The 22,827-nt window shown below is 46.8% G+C and overlaps 2 protein-coding genes across 4 annotated transcripts; one reads left to right on the top strand and one right to left on the bottom strand.

The window, feature by feature from the left end:
* Positions 1–593: 593 nt before the first annotated feature.
* On the bottom strand, positions 594–2,803 carry MRPL35 (mitochondrial ribosomal protein L35). Its single transcript, XM_083835003.1, has 4 exons — positions 2,631–2,803; positions 2,324–2,495; positions 1,174–1,318; positions 594–957 (listed from the first exon to the last, which is right to left on the bottom strand). The coding sequence occupies exons 1-4, from the start codon at positions 2,659–2,661 to the stop codon at positions 769–771; spliced, it is 537 nt and encodes a 178-aa protein (XP_083691129.1). The 5' UTR covers positions 2,662–2,803; the 3' UTR covers positions 594–768.
* Positions 2,804–2,821: 18 nt separating this feature from the next.
* Positions 2,822–22,291, top strand: IMMT (inner membrane mitochondrial protein). 3 transcript variants are annotated; one of them, XM_083834990.1, is made up of 15 exons: positions 2,822–3,005; positions 6,817–6,893; positions 7,168–7,357; positions 8,686–8,806; positions 9,451–9,531; positions 10,590–10,691; positions 13,001–13,137; positions 13,850–13,953; positions 15,146–15,281; positions 16,340–16,469; positions 18,073–18,087; positions 19,351–19,574; positions 20,322–20,453; positions 20,852–20,981; positions 21,338–22,291. In XM_083834990.1, exons 1-15 carry the CDS (start codon positions 2,961–2,963, stop codon positions 21,943–21,945), a joined length of 2,232 nt encoding a protein of 743 aa, XP_083691116.1. In that variant the 5' UTR covers positions 2,822–2,960; the 3' UTR covers positions 21,946–22,291. The 3 variants fall into 3 exon arrangements, with proteins under 3 accessions (XP_083691116.1, XP_083691117.1, XP_083691118.1); XM_083834992.1 differs by lacking the exon at positions 2,822–3,005 and adding an exon at positions 5,458–5,629; XM_083834991.1 differs by lacking the exon at positions 18,073–18,087.
* Positions 22,292–22,827: the final 536 nt, after the last annotated feature.

Below are 22,827 nucleotides of genomic sequence, written 5' to 3'. Positions count from 1 at the left end.
GACTAGCTACAACTTGCATTGCCAGAGGGCCCCATAATAAATCCGTGGTGGTCTTTTGTACGCACACGAGCAGAGATGTGCAGTGTGTAAAAAACAAGAAAATATTCAGGGCTGACTGCTTGCGGGTGTAGAACAGGACCCAATGAAGCAATTCCACTACTCAAAAACCAATACAAAATACAAAATTCCAGTCCCATAATGGAGTTCTGCTATGAAATCTGGCTAATGTGTTTTTAATCGGTTATCAAAACCACAAGTAACCATGAAGCACCATCTTTCCTATGCTAACACGGAGACATGGCAACAATTCATATGGTACCCTAACAGGCAGCAACACCAAAACAAAATCCCACTCTTCTTTCTCTCCTTGGTAGCAAGCTACCAACAAGTAGGGACAAAAAATATCCTGAGGTTAAACGTGTTTCTTTAAAAAAAATCAAGGAATTTGAGTTATCTGCTACCTTTTATTTTAGGCTGCATTCATCCACATATACAATCTTACACACAACCACATGAAACCAGCAGACTGCAGAACACTTAAGTGACAAGTTCAGCTCTCACCCTCTGTTAAGTGAAACACAAATTGGTGCTCATAGTCTTGAATATTCCTTTATTTTGGGCCCCAATACCCAGAATTCTGATCCAATGATACGCATATGTTTATTTATAAAAGTAACACATTAGATTTATGATCTAAAATTAAGATACCGGGGCCATACCACACAAGACACCGCCTCTTTCGTAGAAAGATGCAAAAAATAACAATTTCTACACACGAAGATTTGTGCGGTCATGGTACTTCTGGTAGGGATCATCAACATACCAGTTTCTTCTTTTCCAGAAAGAAGTGGTCATTTTATCGAGGAGCTTACATTGCGTTCTAGTGCACAGCACCATCTCTCTCAAACGCTTCTTCTGGGCAGAAGACTTCTTCCACAATTTCTTCTTGTACCCAGACTGTCAGAAGAAAATACAGAAGAAATTAAGCAGGTTGCTGCCAGTCAATATGCATATATAGCAATACTGATAAGCAAACCTGGACAAATCCCCCACTTCCAGCGGGTCAGGAGTCTCCCTGTGCACACTTCCATACTAGCTACTGCCTCCTGATGGAAGGAAAACAGCCCGCTGTCTGTGAACACAAAGCTTGTCTTCCTTGAAAAAAAATCTTACCTTTCTCCTCACCCAAAGGCCATTATGCAGCCGGAGAAACCTGTCAATGACAGCTTTCACAGTTTTCCTCTTTCCTTTCCGTAAACTGTAGTAAGTGACGGTCCTCACTGGCTGCTGAAGTATAGTTGGAAGTAGAGGTGTGACTCTAAAGAAAAAAAAGGAGGGGAAATAGAACAGGAATGGAACAACTCTTTCATTAAGCCAGTCATTGGATTTTTCACGTAATGAGAAATCAGAAGTCAGGGTTAACAAAAATTCAGCTCACATTGCAACACGTCATTCAACAAGCGTAGGTATCAATGCTAACTGAATTCCAAATGAAATATATTCATCTTGAAGCTACTGTAGAACAGCTTTTCCATCTACTAAAAGCGTGGTTAAATACTCAAGAGCAAACATACTCAACTGTTATTGGCATTCAGAACTTTTAGAACGTTAACGATCAGCAAAGGAAAGTGATTACACAACAAGCCTATTTGTAAAGTCAAGTCTACACCTACCAAGCACATTCTGTTTTACATCCTCCTTCAAACATTATGCTCAATACAAGTGGAAGACTTGGGATTATAATTGTTTGTGAGACCAAAAAGCAGTAAGAAGCTTCTCAGCCAAGAAAGAGGCCACCTGCTTCTTTGCTGAGGTGCCAAGGAGGGGCTAAGCTTGGTGAAAACAACTGCCTGAAAGGGAGATGTGGGGAACTGGGGGTCGGCCTCTTCTCACAGGTAACCAGTGACAGGACTAGAGGGAATGGCCTCAAGTTGTGCCAGGGGAGGTTCAGGTTGGAAATGAGGAGACATTTCTTCTCAGAAAGAGCAGTCAGGCGTTGGGACGGGTTGCCCAGGTGGTGGCGTCACCGCCCCTGGGGGTGTTCGAGGAGAGGTTGGGCCTGGTGCTTGGGGACATGGGTTAGTGGTGACATTGGTGGTTGCGGGGTGGTCGGACCAGGTGGTCTTGAAAATCTCTTCCAGGATCAATGCTTCTGTGAAGATCTGTTCCTCGCCTGTTCCATCCTTCCCTTGCTTTGCTGGTGAGCTCTCGCTGAGAGGAGGCAGCACAGGGCAGCGCCTACCTGCCTCCTGACCCCACCGCACCCCCAAAGGCTTCACCCCCACACCAGAATCGCTCCAGCACCGCGCAGGCCACACCCTACCTGCCAAGGACGGAGGGGAAGCCCCCAGCGGGCAGGCTCCCGAGGGGCCCCAGCCCCTTCCCGAGCGGCGCCGCCTCCCGCAGCCGCCCGAATCCCCTCAGGGGCACACCTCGCCCCGCGCCGACACCTCGGGCTGCCCGCGGGGCCCAGCTGCCGAGCGGCCGGAGGAGCCCTGCGGAGAAGCACAGCCCTCACAGGCGGCGGCCCTGAGGCGAGGCGAGGCCAGGCGAGGCGCCGCCATTTCGAGGGCGCCGCGCTGCCCCCCCCACAACATGGCCGCCGCCGCCCCCCTCCCTCAGCCACCAACCCGCCAGAGCCCCGCGCAGCGCCGCCGCCATGTCCCGGCCGCCACAGGAGGAGGCGGAGCGGCGCCGGGGGAGGGCCCCGGGAGCCCCGCGCTGGGGGCGGCGCTGACGGGCCCGGGAGGAGCCTCGGCCCCGCTCCGCCTCACGCCGCGCTCTAAAATGGCGGCCGCCCTCCTCCTGGCTGCGTCATCACCTCATCGCCTTCTGATTGGCCACGCTGCCCGTCACTCTCCTCCCGCTCTGCCCGCCCCCCCCGCGCATGCGCGCTGCCCGGTTCCTGGCGGTGAGGGGCGGAGGCGGGCAGTGCCGGCGGCGGAGGCGCACACGGGGCGATGCTGCGGGCGTGGCGGCGGGCGGGCGGCGCGGTGGCCGCGCAGGTGAGCGGGGGGGAGCGCGGCGAGGCGGGGGAGCCCCGGGCCGCCCGCCGCGGGGCCGAGGCGCGGCGCGTCCTCTGAGCGCCGCTCCGTCGTCTCGCAATGACTCCGCGCGCGCGGGCCGCCATTGGCTGCCGGGCTGCTGAGGGACAGCCGCGGGAGCCAATGAGGCGGCTCGGGGGGCGGGCGCGTTGATGGGGCGCACTACAAATCCCGGCGAGCAGCGCGTGGGGTCTGCTTGGTGCTGAGCGGAGCCGGGCGCGCGAGGCATGCCGGGCCTTGTAGTCCCCCGCCCGTCTCCGACCGGGCGTAGCGGGGGCTGACGGGTGCCGCGCTGCATGCTGGGTGTTGTAGTCCGTTGGGCGCAGGGCCTGCGGTGGCTTCCTGAAGGGGGGTCCCTGAGGGGGGCCGGGGCCGCGCTGGGGGGCGGCCGACACCGGCGGGGCCCGGCCGGGGCACACGGCGGGGCTGGCGGCGGGGGGCCGGGCCCGTGGGCCGGCGGGGAAGGACGTGACCTTGGGCCGGGGCGTCTAGCAGCTGGCTGCCGGAGGGGGTTGTGAGGAGACCTAAGGGGGTCGCGAGGGGTCTGAGGGGTGCCCGCAGTCGCTGCCGTCCCCCCTCGTATGTGGTGCCCGTGGGTACAACGCAAAAAAGGAGCAGGAGGGATGCCAGGGTGAAAAATTCCCCCTGTGCGCTTCTCTTCTGGGCCTTTCCTGTCCTCACGATGCTCTCCCCACGTGGTTGTGGGGTATGAAGCCTTTTTAAAGCAGCCACTTGCTTCTGGAAGATGGAAGGGTTCGTAGACGAGGCTAACACCTCCACAAAGGCCCCAGCTTCTATTTCGGGGATCTGCCTAACAGTAGTACACATAAATAAAAAGATCAAACCACTTTTATATTCTACTCTATTCCAGTTTCGTTACTCTTCCTATCCACGCGCTCTGTGGATGAAGTGTGACCCGTTACAGCCTCTCCCACCCCAGCAGCCGGTGTTTCCTCTTGCAGCTTTATAAGGCCGGGAGAGTTCTGCCCAGGTCATCCGATGCCTGCTGAAGCGAGGGCCTGGGGAAGGTTTGAGCCAGGAGATGAGAAGACAGAAAGCAGGCTGTCACAGATGTTTGTCTCTCACATCCCTGTGCACGTGTTCAGTCTGTAAGAGTACATCTAGAATGACTGTGCAGCTCTGGAGAATGGGGTGTTGTGCTCTGGAGTTTGGAAGCATGCCTTCAGTCTATAAAAGTTCGATGGAAAAGCTGCAGACACGGAGATGCCAGAGCATTCCGTGGAGCTTTTTTATCCGTACCCTTGCAATTTCTTTCCTTACTTTAAAAAATGAGTTTTTTTCTTCATCCCTAATCATGTTTCTCGATTGCTTGATAAAGGAGACTTAGTTTGAATAGCAGAAGTGTGTTTGCAGGCAAGTGGGATCACCTGAGCGTTCACCTGGTGGGGAAGCTCTCAGCACTCCATTACACGTACGCATACAGGCAGCTGCTGGTCCCCTGGGGTTTCCGCAGCTAAAACCTGTCCCTTTTGGTTGGCAAAAAAAGAAACTAGGTGTAAGAAACGAATGTATTACAGCGCTGGTTTTGCAGGAGATGCAGAATTGTGGCCTCTAGCCTGATGTGAGGTGACGTTAAGGAATTTCTCACAAGGAGGGAGAACTCTGTTGGCAGGAGTAACGCCGTGTGGCTGAGCAGATGCTGACGCTGTGGGGCCTGTGAAGTTCGGTTCTGCAGTCAGATGCCCTTGTTGCACGTAACCTCTCTCATTACGCGGACCGACTTCCCCTGAGGTTTCTCTTTTGCTCTTATTTAAGCACACAAATCCCGCGTTGTGCCCTGCGGGCTGCCTCCTGCGCAGATGCAGCGTGGAGAACGAGGACGGCTTTAGCTCGGGCTGAATGAACGCGGAGGGTGGCGTGCCCTTGAGCTCTGTCTGGGTATTTGAACTTGTGCCTGAAGTCTACGTTCAAGGCGGGGGTGGTTTCTCTAATGAAGTCCTGCTGTGCCCTGCCTGCCCCGAGCGCCTTGCCAGGGAGACAATCTCCCGTGGGTAACCCCAAATGCTGGACTCACTGGGTTCTGTATGCTGCCTGCACTGAAGGTACGAAGTGCCCTGCAAAGTGGTCTTGCAATGACTTAACAGTGGATAAAAAATGTGAAATAATGAGTATTAAAGCAGTTAGGTGAAGGAAACAGCACGTGGGAGTGCTGGAGGGGGAGGAAATGGCCGCAGCTGCTCTCAGTGCCCTGCTGCGGGGGGTCTGTGCTGCTTGCTGGGTCCCCTTCTGAGGGGATTTTTTATTGGTAATAAACACCTCCTAATGATTCAATGGGGAGATGAGAAACTCCTCCTAATTTTCCAAATTAGGGTGATGTAGTGGATTTAAGCAAGATTTTTAGTGGCAAAAGGCAAGCAGTACAGCTTTAAAAATTGCTGCTGTTTTTTTTGGAGGGAATAGTGTATTTTGGTGAGAGGGAAGAAAACGAGAGTGGGTTTCTGCTTATAAAATACCGGCAGTTAAAGGTTGTAGTTTGCTGCTCCTGTGGCCTGCATTTGGCTTGCTCTCATCTTGCTGCACTGTGAAGAAGCTTGACGAGGCTCTGGGCGAAGGCTCATTTCCAGGTGAGCGCTGGTCACGGTGCCACAGACCCAGGGTTTTAGAAGGGAGTGGAAATTCAGCCAGAAAACCAACCCAGAAAACGTTGTCTCCCTTACTCTGTTGTAAATGAGAAGATCAGCTAAGGCTTGCGAAGGACTCAGGGGTAAGAAATGCTGGTTTCCTCTCACCGTCCACGCCCTCCTGTTACTAATCAGAGAGTTTTGGCTGACTTTCTGGAAAAAAATAGGAGTTCAGCGTGCCTGCCTTTCCTCTGCGGTGTCGGATAAGGATGGGACCTGACCCCCAAGACGCGTGCTTGTTACGTGTTGCCCTACGCAGAAGGAAACAGAGAAGGCTTTCTTCTTGGGTCGGGGTTTAGCGAAGCATCCCCTGATTCTTGTTCATTGATTTTTATTTTTATTTTCTAATTTTCTAGTTGCCCAAAGTACCGCAGCTGTGGGAAGCGATCCTTTTGTGAGTCGTGCACGGATCTCCCTTGAGCCCTGTGTTCCTCTTTTAGCAATTCACATGTGGGAAAAGAAAAACGGAGGGGGCAGTGCTTCTCCTCATTCTCAGGATTAGAGTATCTTAAGCAGTCTTTCTGGTAAATCTGCTTTTTGGGCTAAAACAGGAGATAAACATCTTGGGTCGTGTTATTTGTGTTAAGTAGAATGTGGCGATGTATCGCCCCTCATACAGTAACTTCATTTCTATTATAATCCCGTCTCTGTTTCGATAGAGGTGTGTTCGTAGTTCTTTTAGAGAAAGTCTTGGTGTGGGAGCTGAAGAAGAAATTGTGCCTTCAAAGCAAGGTGTAAGTGTTTAAGCAGCTCTGGTGTTTTGCAGTCACAGCTGAGCTGTGGTAGCTCGTGAGGCTGCTGGAGAGAACCCAAACTGATGCAGTTGTGCCACACGGACGGGAGGAAGGGAACACAAACAGGGAAAACAGTAGCAGAAATATCTTGGGATGTTCTTTGCTTGTTTTTCAAAATGACTAATTATTTCCTAAGATGCCCTTAAGCTGCTCTTGCGAAAAGTCTGTTATTTGGGGGGAGAAAAAACTCCAGCATCGCTGCCCTTGTGCTGGCTGCTGCCTGCCTTTGGAGCCCGCGTGAGACGTGGCGGTGGAACAAGCTGACCTGAAACGGGAGCGAAGGTGAGGAGGCGCTTCGGGGTGCCCGCTAACTCTTCTCTCCTCCACCCCTCACAGAGTTGCCGGTGTGGGAGAGCATCGCTGCGTCCGTCACGAGTGAGCCGTGGATATGCGACCCCGTCGGGAGAGTCGGGGTGCGTAGAAGGATCTGGGGGGGTGGGCTTTTGTCTCCTGTTCCTTCTGCCGAGGGTGAACCTGCTCCTGGAGTTCATGTGAGAGCAAGCTGATGGTGGGGGTGGGATTTCTCCGGTTAGTAGCTTTTATTCTCCTGGTTCCTTGCTTGATTGACTCGGATCTAAATGAATCTTACCGAGGTGAGTGCAGTCGAGAAGGGAGGTTGGGGGTGGTCACCTTGAACCAAGCTGTGATGCGATTTACGTCATTTTCACTCTTTCCCCCCCCCAACAGTGTTTCTGTAGGCAAAATTATTGGTGCCAGCGTCTTGTTTGTGGGTGGAGGAGTAGGGGGAACTGTCCTGTACGCCAGCTATGACACGCAGTTCCGGGAGAACGTAGAGAAAGCCATCCCCTACTCTGATAAACTCTTTGAGATGGCACTTGGTCCTGCACCTTACAGTGCACCGCTGCCAAAGAAACCGGTAAGTGTTTCCCCCATGGCACGCTTCATTCTTCCTTTTTCAGAGAGAGCACCTGCTCTTAGCTTTCAAATTCCAGTAAGTTTTGTTGTGCATCATTTAAGAATTACGAGCTCAGCATTTTTGTTGCAGTTTTTTGCTTTTCTTTGAAAAGACGCCGAAGGACACTGTAGATCCTTTCCTGTTTCAAACTCCTCTTTTCTTATGAGTTGCCTGATTAATAGAAGCACTATTTAGTGCTTAGTAACAGTGCTGCTTGTCCATTTCCCATTTCATCTTGTGATTGTTGTCTGTGGCTTGTAAAACTGTTATTTACAATAAAAAACAATCTATTAGGCTCCTAACCAAACAGCTGGTTTGCTATAGGTAAATCGGGGGGAGAGCTGTAGGTGACACTGGAATTTAACTAATTTTACCGTGGCTGGAGGTTTAGTGTAGTTAGCGAGACTGCAGGATTAGAAAACTTCTGATCTAAGCTGAACTTAATTTAAAGAGATCTGAGAACTTGTTGGATCAATAAAGCTTTGAACAGTGCAGAGTCGTGCATGAGTATGAAACCTTAGTGATGTGACCCTGCAGAAAGGAAAACCTGATACTGCCTTCTGCACCGCACTGGAAATCGAATCTGGAAGTTTCTGTTAGTGCATCTGACAGAAAACGCTCCCTGCTTAAACAAGAATGCTGAAAGGCTTCTCTGGCTGTGGCTTTTCAGAGCTATCAGAAGTTTTTTGACCTTCGAGAAACCCAAAATATTTTTAATTTAAGAAAGCTGTCTCTAACAAACAGCACAGGAGTTAACCAGAACTGTCTCTCTTCTGTTTTCAGCTGCAGGCACTTGTGATAAGCTCTTGCTGCCTCCCAAGCACTGAGTAGCTCTTGCACAAAACAGACTGGTCAGACTAAAATCATCATCTGCCTAGCTATGGCTCCAACTCAGATGTTTTTAGTATTACCTTGTGGCTTTACATGATGGATGTTAAAGAATTAATATCATAAATCCTTGCAGTAATTTACACTCGAGTTAGTGCTCATCTGTCCTGAAAACCAGCATCCGAGCCCTTTCACAGAGCAGTCAGTGAGGTCACCCTGTCAAACCCACGCCGTGCCTGTGGCATCTTCGGCCATTACCTTGTGTTCTGTAAAGATTCCTTCTAAATTAAAAATTAAAGCAAGCAATTACATGGCCTTGCTGCTATTTTCATGCTGTAGTTTGAAGTTTAGATTTATGATTCAGTTGTCTAGACGTGGAAATGTTCTTCTGTGTTTTAATGGGATTGGTGACACGCAGGCTCTTTGAAAACTGGTGATATTTCTTATTTTTGCTTTTCAAGATACAGCAAGGCCCCCTGAAGATCTCTTCTGTAGCAGAAGTAATGAAAGAATCTAAGCAGCCCGTTACCAAATCCCCCATAAGCAAACCAGAAGCTGTTCCTCCTGCAGAGGAAAAAGAAGGTAACCTTACACAATGTCATGCAGAGGAAACAAAAGAGCTCGTGTTCTCTTGTTTTGTATGTCCCATAGTAGATTAAAATAGTCTTTGGGAGTGGTTGAAGATGAGTATGTTAGAGTTTCTTCAAATTAATATTATTTTCTTCTCAGCCATAAGAATATTCGTCTAAAAAGGCTTAAACTATTTTTGCTTAGGTTTTATGAAGTTTGTTTATGCTAGAATATTTGGAATGTAATACAAATAATGACTGTCCTGCATAGTTTTGGATGTGAGACTCATCAGGAAGAACACTTTGGGTGCTTGACTTGGAGAGGATTTCTCTCTTTTTCTTAAGCAAATGCAAGAAACTTCACTTAGGATAACTGCTGGGCTGCTTTTAAAGCCAGATCAAATGGAATCGGTTTAGAGAGGAGCAGCTGGCACCTTTGTTCCTTCATCTGCTGCATCGAGTGAAGTTCTGTGTGCACGTGTGTGTGTGTGTAATAACTGAGTGCTGTCTGTCCAGGAAATTCCCCTTTTTACGGATACAGTAATGTGAATGCCCAACTAATGATTTAACAGAGGAAAAAAGAAAGTCTTTATCTCCCTGTTCTGACGTTGAGCATGTGCATACTAACTGTTGTAGTTCTGTAACTGTACTTAACAGCAGGCACAGCTGCAGCACAGATCATCTCTGCAACAGGTGTAGCCGTGTCGGTGCCAGCTCCGGGGATACAGCCTGAAGAAGGTGAAAAAGATCATACAAACACACTGAAGAAAGCCCAAATCCTACAGCTTTAAGTGCATAAATTATTTCTGTGTTGGTATTTGTCATTTTAAAGGCACTATTCTGTGTGCCTTTTGCAGATGAAAGAACTTGCATCATGTTAACAGGTTTTTAGCATGCTGAGACCCTGAGATAGATAGCTGGGGCAGGCACAGGGAGGGATGTAGGAGGAAAGCCTGCCTTCATGCTGGACTGGAACGTGCATGGTCCAGTTTGCCTCTGCTGCTTGTGGCTTTCTGATTGTGGTTCAGAAAAGCTTGTCTGTGCAGGGCTAAGTGAAGCAACTTCATTTACTGCTTAACTGAACAGGAAACACTAGTTTCTCGCTGATGGGCTATTTCAGATGAGAGTATATTAATTTCTTCCCCTATTAACATGCCCATTTCATAAGCTTATGCGAGCAAGAAGTGAATACGTTCTTCAGTTAGCAACAACATTATTAAAAAGTAACCTCATTTTTTTTTTTAGATGCAGCGTGAGTCTGAGATCTGGGTTCTCTCCTCAGTTTATAGGCAGCCTTAGAGAGAATTAGCTTGATGTTAATTCCCTGTTTTGGAGAGTAACAACATTTTAAGCAGCCTTAGGCTAAGGCATAGAGTGTAATCTTGACTCACCTTCTTTACATTGGCTGAACTCTCCAAGCATGCCAAAGGGGAACTGAAAAAAAAGTGGAGAGAGATTTACTGAAAACTTAAACTTGGCTCCATACGTTTTTTAATTCTTCCTTTGCCTTTGAATTTTGTGTGTCTTTGTAACTAGACAACGTAAAATCTACAGATTGCATGTGAGGTATCCGTGCTATTGTCTTTAATTTTAAGAAGCTTTGTGACAGTCCTTTGCAATTATGAGTATAATAAGAAAGCTTGATGCAGTTTTGGCATAGCTTCGTGCAGAAGTCAGATTTATAAAATGATACTAACTCTGCAAATCGATTTTGAAAAGAAAGTTACTTCCCTACAAGTAATCCAAATAGTAATTTGGGCTCTCCACTGAAACAGTTTTACTCTCTGCTTTTGTAGATAAAGAACATGAAGTTTCCCATGCTATAAAAGAACGCTCACCAGAAGAAGTTGCGGCCCGCCTTGCCCAGCAAGACAAGGAGGAACAAGAGAAGATATCGGGTAAGTCCTTACCATCAGTTTTCCTGTGCATGTTGTACGTGACAAAAGACTCTGTTGGCTTATGCAGCTGTCTTTTACCCATGTCGTGCTGGCAGAGAATGAGTGCTGGTGAAGAACACTCCACCCACTCACAAATAACTGATGGCCAGAGAAGGATGAAAAAAAAAAAAGGGGGTGGAACAAACCTCTGAGCTCTCTGGTCCGAGCCTCAGCTTGGAGAGCTCGGGCAGGCTGCTCAGGGCCTTCTCCCCTGGAGTTTTGAAACTTTCCAAGGATAGAGAAAGATTGTCCCACCTCTCTGAACATCTTTGCCAGGACTTCTGTGGTGGAGAGCTTGTTACATACAATTAATTTCTGTTGTTTCTACTTTAATTATTGCCTCTTGGCATTTCTGTGGGCACTTCAGAGAAGTCTGGTTCATTTTTTTTCTGTAACCTCTCTAGTTTCCCTGTAGACTTCTCTTCTTCAGGCTAGAATAAGACCTCCAGTCCCCTAACCATCCTAGTGGTTCTCCGCTGTTGTGTCCCAGTTTGTTTGCATCTTGCTTATGCTGAAGATCTCAGGAAGGGATGCAGTATTCCACATGTGGTCTTGTAAATGCCGGCTAGAGGGAGATGGTTCCTTCGTTTGGTCTGTGTCGTGACCTGTTGTTTGATGCAGCCCAGTGCAGTCAGGTGTCACTGCTGGGATGCACAGGTCCTTGTCTACAGAGCTGCTACCTAGGCTTGTTCCGTAGTGCCCCAGGACTGCTATGTCAAGGGACCATGAAATGTTGCTTGTAGGTTCTGGATTGGGAACTAACAATTCCTTGTGTGGCTTCGAAGCAACACTTCCATTAATCCAGGTGCACCAGGAGTAGCTGTATTGTGAAGAGGTTGTTTGGCTTTCCATGTGTCCCCAAAACTCACATCCTCGTGCATCTTGCCCAAATAAATTATATTTGCATCCTGCCCCCTCACCTCTCCAGTGTAGTTTGTTAGGTGTCTACATAATTTATTGGATTTAAAATACCTTGGAGCTGTTGTTTGGTCTTGGTTTTGCTGCACGATTGTTTAAATTGGGAGTTTTGGGTCCTTTCCTTATTTGCCTCAGAGGAAGCCAGAAAAACGGAGAAATGTTTCTTGGCAGGTGGTGTTTTGCCCTCTGGTAAGGCTTGGCAAGCTGTGGCCAGCTACCTTCTGAAACCAAACCCAGCTCCGACTGCAGGCTGCTTGCGGTGTTGGGAGGTTTCTGTGCTGTCCTTCAGGCAGCACTGACCAGGATGACGGGGAGACCAGTCTGGGAGAAACGGGTGGGTGTTGCAGGACTAGTTCTGACTTGGGGAAATGCAGGGACGGGTGGGCGCAGTGGCTCTGCAGGCCTTCTCTGAAGGAGTTTTTGGGGAATTGGTAGGCTAGAGACATCGACTACAAGGATGCTGAACACTGTATCCAATCTGACCCATCCAAAACCCTGCATCTGTGCACGGTGTTGGCACGTTTGTCGGCCCCACTTACTTTCTCTGAGTGGTTTGTACCTCCCCCAGAGCCTGGGCTTGGCCTGTTGGTGCACGAGGGATGAGATTTTTAAATCACAGTAGACTTGTTTGTTGTGGTTTGCTGCTGCTTGTTTCTGTTCAGAGCCGTGGTGCTCTGAGCCCCAGCAACATTGAGCAGGAAGGAGAGGTTAGGCGTTATTTGTCTGCTTCATACAAGGACTCCTTTGCAAGTGAGGAAGTTGAGGTCTTACCCAGAAAAAGTCCAGAGGAGAATTTACTGGGAAGGTGGATTTACCTGCCCCGCTACTTAGAGATAAATAGCTGGCTCCAGTAAGACAGAGTTTGCTCAGTTTAACTATGTCAATTTGGTTCCTGCTTGAATAATTGGTAGGTCGTTTGGGCTTGTATCCCGACAGGAGCAGATAGTTGCTGCCATCACCTTCTGGGCTGGGAAGAATAACTTTGTGGCTCGAATATATCTGTCCTGGGGAAAACAGGAATATTTTCTTGTTTCCTCTTGATAACCACTGCAGAAAGTAAAGATGGAAAATGTCTTCTGGACTAAATGCGCCCCTCTGCAAACGCATGGCATCCACTGAGTAGTCCTACTGCTCTAAGTGCAGGCTTGCATCTTAGCACTCGTTTTCTGAATTAGGAATGTGTTCTGATGGCATTTCTTCTTCCATAGGCTGCAGCGTATTTTCCAAACTGACCAACTCTTTTGGGTCACAGAAAATAATGTAAGGAGATATTTGAGGAGATGCAGAGGATGTAATGTGTCACTTTACTAATTAGAGTTTAATTCAGTTAATTCTTTTTTTTTTTTTTCCAGCCCTTGCAGCAACATTAGAAGGAGCCCTGAGCTCTACAGCTCGTGTAACTCTCCAGGCGATTACGGCACAGGAATCTGCTGTGCAAGCAGTGAATGCCCACTTACAAATACTGAAGGAGGCAATGGACAATTCTGAGGTAAATTGGACAAATGGGGACTCTGCATATTCTGTTCAGCAAAACTTGCCATCTCACAATTAAAGTTGGAAGCTTTTCATGCACTGTCTTAATGTTTATCACAGTTTTAACTAATCTTCCCACTTCTGAAATGTGTAATTTAATAATAAAATGCTTCTGCTTTTGACTTTTTTTTCCCTCCAATTCATTTATTCCCTTTTTGCGAGCAGTTATGCGAGTAGTTCAAGTTATGCTGCTAGTCTTCGCAGGTAATGCAGAGGGTATAACTGAGTGGTTAATCAAATGAACAGGGGCATACAGACAACTAAACTTAATCTTGCGCTGAGTAAAACAAACGCCTTAAGAATTTGTTCTTTAACTTGATGCTTAAATGTCCTGTATTACTTTAAAATTCCTTTTAAGTGTAATACATATAGAGATTTGCCTCAAAATGTTGTGGCACCATACAGTGATCCTCACATGTGCCCTGCTGTGTGTACATGTATCTGTTGCTCAGTTGGAACAAAATGTTAAGGATCGAGGAAAACAACATAAAACATTGAAAGGAAGAAATTCTTAAAGCTTCCAGCTATGTTGCTGGTAAAACAAAACCATGTTGGTCAGTCTGAGTGAAATGAGTGTAGAAAACTGAATCTTTACAGGTTTTTATTTCTTGGGTAACTTTTTTATGTAGCGATTGTGATAACCCTAATGAAAAATCTATACTTCTTAGACTGCCGGGGAGAAAAAATCCGCTCAGTGGCGCACTCTGGAGGAAGCACTGAAAGATCGGAGGAGAGCAGTGGATGAAGCCGCTGATGCCCTTCTGAAAGCCAAGTACGTTGCCTGGTTTTAAGACTTATGGAGCGGAAAGGTAACGCCACCCATGAGGGCTGGCAGGCATTAGATGAGTTCTGGGACAGTCTGTAAGGCCAGATTTTTCTGAGATGTGTGGTTAGTGAAAGCCTGAATTCTAAAGCGGAGCCTGCTCATAATGTCAGGTTCTGAATAAATTGCAGTGGTGTGCACTAAGTCTGGTGTGCAGGCTCATTACCTAATGATTGTAACAGCAAAAGTAAGCTGATGGAACAAAAATATCTCCAAGTTGTTTTGGTAATGAGGTTAGAAATAAGTTTGGAAGCTCTTTAATGATTCTGAGGCTGAGGGGGCAATGGGAGGAAGAGGGGAACGTCCTTGAAGTTGCACAGTTGTTAAGTTACAAACTCCTCTTACCTTGGAAGTTGCTGTGCTGACTGGAAACAGGTAGGAGGAGTAACGGAGGGTTGCAAAGAGTAAAACCAAGCTAGCCAAAACCCCAGATGTGCTCCAAGGTTATTGCTAACCAAAACTGCAGATGCTCAAAGGTTATTGCTAGCTTTCATTCTCTGTCTCTCTACTGGATGCCTCCACTTTCAATGAGTTACTTATTTTAAAAAGCTTGTTCCTTGCTCCAGAGAGTTTATTAGAAATCTCTGTTGGTTTGAATGGATTTGGAAAAAGGACACTTGTTCCTTGATTTCCTAGAGGAAAAATGGTTCTCAATTAAAAAAAAAAAAATTAAAAAATCTTTTACAGAGCTCTATAAATTTTCTCCGTCCTCATTTATCTCTACCAGTCACCATGTCTAAAACACTTCTGCAAGAATAAGCCATCTATATTAAAAATGTTTCTTTGATACTCTCCTATGTGCTGGAAATGTCTGCCTTCTAATACTAACTTAGCTTTGCTAATTACTGTCAGTGAGCTTTCATTCATCTTCCCTCTCCGGCTATGTCTTGAGTCCCAAGTTGTAATTATACCATACGTAATTCTCATTTTATGTGGAATGGAGCCAGTGACATCTCTAGGCTTCAGGCTGCAGAAGAAAATCTTTAATCTCAGCATTTTTGCCATAGAACTGGTAGATGGGAAACATGAGAGTTATCAGGTGGTTCTTCCTATAAACACGGACGGTGTCAAGTAAACTTTTCTCTGGGGTTATGTTGTAAGACCTGCACGTGTTATAATTAGCAGCTGCTTCTCTTTTCAGAGAAGAGTTAGAGAAGACAAAAGGTGTAATTGAGAATGCCAAGAAGTCTCAGATCGCAGGAGCCAAATCTCACATTGTTGCTGCAGAAGAAAATCTTCATCATATGATCGTCGACTTGGACAACGTAGTGAAAAAGGTAATGCTTCCACACACTGTTTTTAATCATCATTAGAATAACAACTACTTGGCAGCTTGTGCAGAATTCCCTTTCCAAAGTCCTCTGTAGCAGATTAAATACTTTTAGTTTGAATTCTGGCTTTTTTTAGCTATGGTCAGTCCTTGAACTGATTATACTACCAGTGAATAGTCCTGACAAGAACTTTTTGAGGAAAACCTGGTCTCTGTCCTAAAAGTCTCCAGACAGTTTGATCGGTGCCGTGCTTTCTTTGGGCAACTTGTAGTTCTTCCTGTCTGATGTGGAGTGGAATTTGAAAGATTCAGACAAAACATTAAACGTGTGGTTTGATGTGGTGTGCCTTCCACACAGTGTTTTAATGTTCTGCTGGTGGTGGCTTTTCCTTGGCAGGGCACGGGAGACTTAAGAGTCACTGAGTGCTGCTTTTTAACCTTGAAAGGAAACTTTGGAAGCTCTGATATAAGACACGCCTCTGTAATCAATGTGTGCTAATGGCGTTGTGGGGAAATGACTTTACAACTCAGAAGACGGGAAGAAAAGTAAAGTTGAAATTTGGCTCCCTTTGCAGGCCAGTTCCTGCAAAAGGAGACAAATTCCAATTCCATCCCTCAGGTGTAATTTCAGTGGTGAATTTACCTTAATAGTGGGAGCATCAGGAATTAGTGAGAGGAGGGCAGCTCTCTTAGGACTAACTTGCTAGGCCTGCACAATAGCCGCAGGAAACAAGCGCTCAGTAACGGAGGAAAAGAGCTGGACATCTTTAATGATAAATTCAGTATTTAAGATAATGCTTTGATCCTGTCTAGGCTACAGGTTGACTGTGTTGTTAGTGTGCGTGTGAGAGGAAATGGAGTTGTGTAGCTGAAGCAAATAATGATTGTACACAAGAGGTTTGATAGCACAGGCTGGTTTTTCTTTTCCCCAAGCGTGTTTGTTTTAGTTGGGCTGGAGGATAAAGATCTCTGCCACTAACACAAGGCCTTCTCTTAAATTACGTGTGTCTCTGTTTTTGGTAATTCGCCTTGAAAAATAAAACTAATTCATTTTGTTTGTTACAGGTTCAGGCAGCACAGTCTGAGGCCAAGATAGTAGCTCAGTATCACGAGCTTGTGGCTACAGCTCGAGAGGAGTTTCAGCGAGAACTTGACAGCATCACTCCGGACGTCCAGCCCGGCTGGAAGGGGCTGAGTAAGTCTGGCACTGCGGCGGTACTCCTGGCTGGTTACCCTGACCTTGTAGTGCTTCTGTAGTTCTGCCTGCTGGACTGAGCGTTCAGTGTCCTTTTTCCCCTCGTTTGGTTGAAGTGAAAATGAGCTCACAGTTGGAAGTAGTAGGCTAAAGCAGGTGTTAGTGCGTCGGTGCCTTATGGCTCCTGCACGACACGGAGTGCTGATTTGGTGTGCTTTTTTCAAAGTTAGTTGGGGTGTTTTCTTGTTTTGTTTTGGTTTTGTAATCCATGCACTATATTCTATCGGTTATACTATTGTGAGAAGGCAATACCTACACACACAGTGAAGTCAGCATGGCCTTTCACGTGCTCTGCTTGATTTGAGAAACAGCCCCGGTCACTCCAGATTTGGATCAAATGTGTGTTGCTCGCTGATCAAGTATTTCTCCGGTTGATTCTGTCGTTATAGGTATTCTCATAGACTGTTGTAACAGAGGAGTGAAGAGCTCCCTGAATTTTTCTAGGTCATCACTGAAATGATAAAATGAAAGGGAGATTGACTGCTCTTTACATACCCTACATACCCCAGGATGTTACTTTTAAATTAAATTGACACAGGAACTGATCTTGAAGCTACTACTCCTACAGTTCTTTGCCTGAGATGTGACATCTCACACACTCATATTTTTGAGGTGCTTGGGTTTTTTCAACTTGAGCTCTTTTCCTTATAGCAGAAAAAAAGAGAAATGAGATTCAAAAGTGTCGTTAGAATCTCTCTTCCTAGAGGGATAAATGTATTACTTCGAGTTGTTGGAAGGTTCATGTACCACAGTGTTGTAACAGAAAACGTGCTAAATGATCTTGTGTTTCTAGTCGCAGTGTTTAGAAGGACCGTGTCTGAGTTATAGTACATTTCCCTTTAGTTATAATACGGATTGTTTGTAAAATCATCTCTGGAAAGGTCCTTTTGTTTTGTTTTTTAAAGTTGGGAAAACATTTTTAGATTAATGACCTGTTTGCAGTTTGCTGTGCTGTCTTACATGCGCAGTCTTCTGGGGTATTAGTTCTGAAGAAAACTTTATTTGGCACCCTGGAGTGGAGCTGCCATCCCTAATGCAGGCTAAAGGGTGAACATCCTGGTTTTGTGATCACTGCACTTTGGTGGGAGGCGAGGGAATCTCCTGGTAGCTTCCAAGCATTCAGCTTCATGCTGATGGGCCCCACTGAAGTATACGGGACTGACTTTTTAGCGACTCATTGCTGCTTGGGAATTTGGTTCTTACCAACTGCTTCTAAGAACCTGGAGACATCAGACTAAAACTTCCAGTGTCCTGTTGCACTTCTCTACTCCCAGTTCGTATTCCTTGCTTTGACTAAACTTAAAGGTTAACCTGGGGGTTTCCAAAGGTGAGTGTAGTGACTGGGATGTTTCGGGCTACATCTTGCTTGTAATGTGGAGAGGTTTCTATCATCAGCATGCTGTTCTTCTTACATTCCTGAAGACTTGGACTCAAGACTAAGGTGCTCTAGATAAGAAGCTATTTTCAATTTTTCTTTTGCATGACTGACTTGCAGCAGTGAATGTGCATTAACTTTTCCAACCTCTCCTCTTTCTGTTTGCAGAGATAACTGATTTAGGTGAGTTCCTCTAACTTTTTTTGGTCTTGTGAACATCTTCTCTTTTCTCTTCGTCCTTTTTTATGTGTGGTGCACCACTGTAAATTACATGCAGTATTAACAAAGAGGTGAAATGTTGCATTCCTAAAATACTCCTGACTGAGTTATGCTTTGGGATCTGTTCCACCAGTTTTGCATGTGCTGCTTAAACCACAAACTCTTTGTCTAACAGCGCTCGCTTGCCAGGGGAGTGGGATTGTTGGCTTCTGAAAACCAAGCTTGCTTTTTCATTGAGAATTTAAGCTGTTCAGTAGCTGCTGCTGAGATTCCAATGAGAAATAGAAACTTAGATCAATTCTAATTAAGCTGCGTGACAGGGTTTTTCCTCAAGTAGGCCCAGCTTGCAGTGCTCCTGGCTCGCGTGAGGTGCTGGATGCGCCAGCTCCTGGTGATACTGCTAAAATGCCCAGGTACTTCGTATGCTTGAAAAGCCACATAGGGGCACTCTGAGCTGGGTCACCAAAAAAGGATTGGTTTAATTTGAATTTAATCATGATTGATTAACTCTTTGATTCTGAGGATGATTGTTTTCCTTTGGAAAGAAACCTAATTTAAAGCTCAAGTGCAGTAAAGCCCAGCTCTGTTTTTAACAGCAGTAATTTCAGTGGCTGAGCTTCTTAGTGCTGCTGGCTTTCCTAGAAGAAAAGTATCAAACTTCCTCGCAGATCCACATCTAGTTACGAGCACTACTGCTCTTCAAATAGCCAAACCTGAAAGATACAGATTTGGATAACAAATCTGATCCTGAATAGTTGGCCTGGAGGACTGTTGAAGAGAGAACCTTGTTTTGGTTCTCAGCGTGCCTTCAGATGTTCACAGGATCCCATTTCTGTGAGCTTGTACCCAGCTAGCTGTATCAGTCAGCATGGGGCTTTTACGTATCCTGCTGCTCTGTGTGCTGTCAGAGGGAAACACATGGTGGCGTAAAGACCAAGAAAGGGACAGAGTTGTCGACAGTCTCCTCTAACTGTAATTACAGGAGTGTAAATCATAGGTGCGAATAATTTCAAAGAAATGAAGGTTGTTTCTCTCCTGCTTGCGTTTGGTTTGGTTCAGAAAGGAACATTGGCTGGGCATTAGCACCGGTCAAGGGCTTGAAGTGCTCAGAAACATCTCATAAAATGTGCTCCCATTTTCCATAAACCACGCGTGGAGCCTTAGGTGGGAAAGCACTGCCGTTGGCAGTTTCTCACTGCCCTGCCTAACGCCCCGTGTTTTCTTCAGCTGGGCAGCTATCGACGGACGACCTGAATTCTCTCATCGCACACGCCCATCGGCGCATTGACCAGCTGAACAAGGAGCTGGCCGAGCAGCGGGTGAGGGAACAGCAGCACATCGAGCTGGCCCTGGAGAAGCAGAAACTGGAAGACAAAAAGGCACTTGAGGCAGCTGTGGCCAAAGCGCTGGAGCATCACAAAAGTGAGATCGAGATCGAACAGGAGAAGAAGGTAAAGTGGCATAACCCGCACGTTTCAATCTCCAGTGCAAAAAGAATGTAGAAGAGCTAGAGAGAGCACACAGGAGGGCAACTAGGGTGTTGTGAGTGACGGGAGACTTCAGCTAGGAGCCCTAATACTCTAAGCATGGAAAGGAGATTTTGAGCAGGAAAACTTCTTCAAATTTAGAAGGGTGGTGTTGTACAGTAAATTCAGGAATTACTTTTGTTTTTCACATTACTAAGGATTTCACCTACAGCCTATTACTTCAAAGCATTGCAGTGACTGCTATTAGTTTACAGCTGTCATCTTTGTACTGTCATCTTTGCATTTAGTGGAAGAGTGGAAATGGCACAGTCCTTAAATTATAAGCCAGAAAATGCTTCAGGTGCTTCTAATTAAACCTGCACCATACATCTTGTCCTAGCTTGCACTCTCCACAGTGGATAAATGTTTTATTATAGATCAGGGAAAATGAAAGGGTATCACAATTTTATTAAACTGTTTAGTAGTATTACAGTATATAGGGAAAAGGGAAGGCGTGTTTTGTTTGGAAGCTGACTTAAAAGTGCCAGAGTACTTAGTCTGTCGTGTTACTGTATTTTTTTGTATAATATTTTGATACCAGCGTGTACACATTATTGGGGCTGGGGGTTGTGAGGTGGTTCTACTCCATGTGATCCCTGATGGCTGACAGTCACGGTGCGTGTCGGGCCGTGGGAAGGGGTGGTGTAATGGCAGCTGCTCGCTTGTGTGCAGGTTGAAGAAGTCCGAGAGGTGATGGAGAGCGAAATGAGGACCCAGCTGCGGCGGCAGGCTGCTGCCCACACCGACCATCTGAGAGACGTTCTTAAGATCCAGGAGCAGGAGCTGAAGGTGGAGTTTGAGCAGGTAAGGGGGAGAGGCCTCGAGGAATGGGGTGGATTTGGTTCAGTGCTGCTGTTGAAGCCTTGCAAAGCATGAACGTTACAGGGTGAGAGTTGTGAACTGTCTTCCAGACGGGGGGCTAGGGAGGGGAGCCTGCCCATCTTGTATAGATGAAGAAGTACTTGAACAGAGGAGTCTTATTCTGACTTGCCTTAAAAGCTTCTACTTTAGGTGAGAAGCTTGCGACAATTACAAATGCAGAAACTTAATTTCACCCTAATAAGGCTTCTTATTGCTATAATGTATTTACTATATAGATGGTCTCTAGCAAGGAAAAAAAACCTATAGCAGCATTTCCTAAAAAGAGGCTGAATACAGTTCAGCAGTTGTTACTGGCCTGACGATAAATGTTTCTATTTCAGAACTTATCGGAGAAGCTCAGCGAACAAGAAATGCAATTCAGACGCCTTACTCAGGAGCAGCTTGACAACTTCACCTTGGACATCAACACCGCCTACGCCAGGCTGAAAGGAATTGAGCAAGCAGTTGAGAGTGAGCACTGACGTTGAAATTGCATCTTGTTGAGGACTAGAGTTAACAGCCCCCAGGCCTGTTACCAAACCTAAACACAGGATTAGATGTAGCTTGTGGGCCTTGGGTTGTTACAGCCGAGTACCCAGCGCCTCCCAGCTGCACGAGCCCAGAGGCGGTTCTGCCAAAAGCTGTCCTAGGGCTCTGTGTGCAGGGACCACCTGACACTGGAGCATGGAACTGGCCTGCTGTGAGCACTAAGGGCAAGGGGAGGGCTGGGTTAGGGGGATGGCTTTTGGTGCTTGTGTTCAAACACTTCGGTGTTACTTTTTCTGTATGTCTGACCCCTTCTGAGTGTCCCCTTCTTGACTTCTCAGGCCATGCAGTAGCAGAAGAGGAGGCCAGGAAGGCCCACCAGCTGTGGCTTTCTGTGGAAGCACTCAAGTACTGCATGAGAACAGCCTCCGGGGACAGCCCCACAGAGCCCCTGGAGAGCGCGGTGAAGGCCATCAAGGCCAGCTGTTCCGACAACGCCTTCACAGAGGCCTTAACAGCAGCTCTGCCCCAGGAGTCCCTGACGCGGGGAGTGTACAGCGAGGAGGCCCTCCGAGCGCGCTTCTACACCGTGCAGAAACTGGCCAAAAGGGTGGCTATGATCGATGAAACGAGAAACAGCTTGTACCAGTACTTCCTCTCTTACCTGCAGTCGCTTCTCATGTTTCACCCCCAGCAGCTGAAGCCGCCTGCCGAGCTCAGCCCCGACGACCTGGATACGTTTAAGTTACTGTCGTACGCTTCCTACTGCATCGAACATGGAGACCTGGAGCTGGCAGCCAAGTTTGTCAACCAGCTGAAGGGAGAGTCCAGGAGAGTGGCGCACGACTGGCTGACCGAAGCTCGAATGACCCTAGAAACGAAACAGATTGTGGATATCCTGACAGCATACGCCAGCGCTGTGGGGTTAGGGACAACTCAGGTGCAGTGAGCTAGGATTGGCACTTCGGAGGCAGTTGGGCACTTGTTTGTGCTGCAGGGAAATCCACTGATCTCCTGAGGGTTGCAAACCAAGCGGCTGGCGGGGGGCTGGAGGCGTGAAATCCAAGCACGGGTACTGCCCTGATTCCTTGCACTGTATTTAACTTTACCACCTGTTGTACTGGGGTTGGGTTGAGTTATCATGACAACCAACTTCAGGAAGCTTCTCTACCGTTTGTGTAAAAATTTTGTTTCCCTGTCTTACCAAGCCAGCTCGTGATCCAACCAAAATGATGTTTGTAACCTCCTGATGATTTGCCACATTGTCAGCTGAATAAAACCAGACTTCAACCACCTCCCTCCTGCTTTTCAGTTTCCTATTTAATATCAAACACAGCTGAGCCATGCAAGGACAGCCTCTTTGCATGATCTGAGGAAACAGCAAAATTTAACCTCTGTACTACTCTCAAGGAGTAAGATTTCACTGATAAGATCAATTCAGCAAAATTCAATTCAGCAATTGATTTATTTACACCTGTGTGTAAATAAAACAATATTTATGAGTACAGGTTTAAGCAGACAAAAATTAAGTGTCAGAGCATGTAGTATGGTGGATATCTACCTTGTGTTTCCTATTAGAGCTGTACTGCAGCTTTAGGACAGGTACACCTATCCAGAAGCCAGACTTCAGTTCAACCATGAGAATCCATAAAAAGAACAAGCTCCTTCCTTCTCTCTCTCTCACCATCTCCTTAATTCTTACCCTCAGTGAAGAAAGATGAGATCTGCTTAGTACCCGGGCTTTCTCTACTCACTGCTCCAACTTTGAGGTGTTAGAATGCTAAAGCACAGCATGAGCTACCCTGTGAAACACCTCTGCCTGGCACAAGGC

This window comes from Anser anser (genome assembly GCF_964211835.1).
Source record: "Anser anser genome assembly, chromosome: 4".
NCBI lineage: Eukaryota > Metazoa > Chordata > Aves > Anseriformes > Anatidae > Anser > Anser anser.
This window is presented reverse-complemented; position numbering and strand designations above follow the sequence as displayed.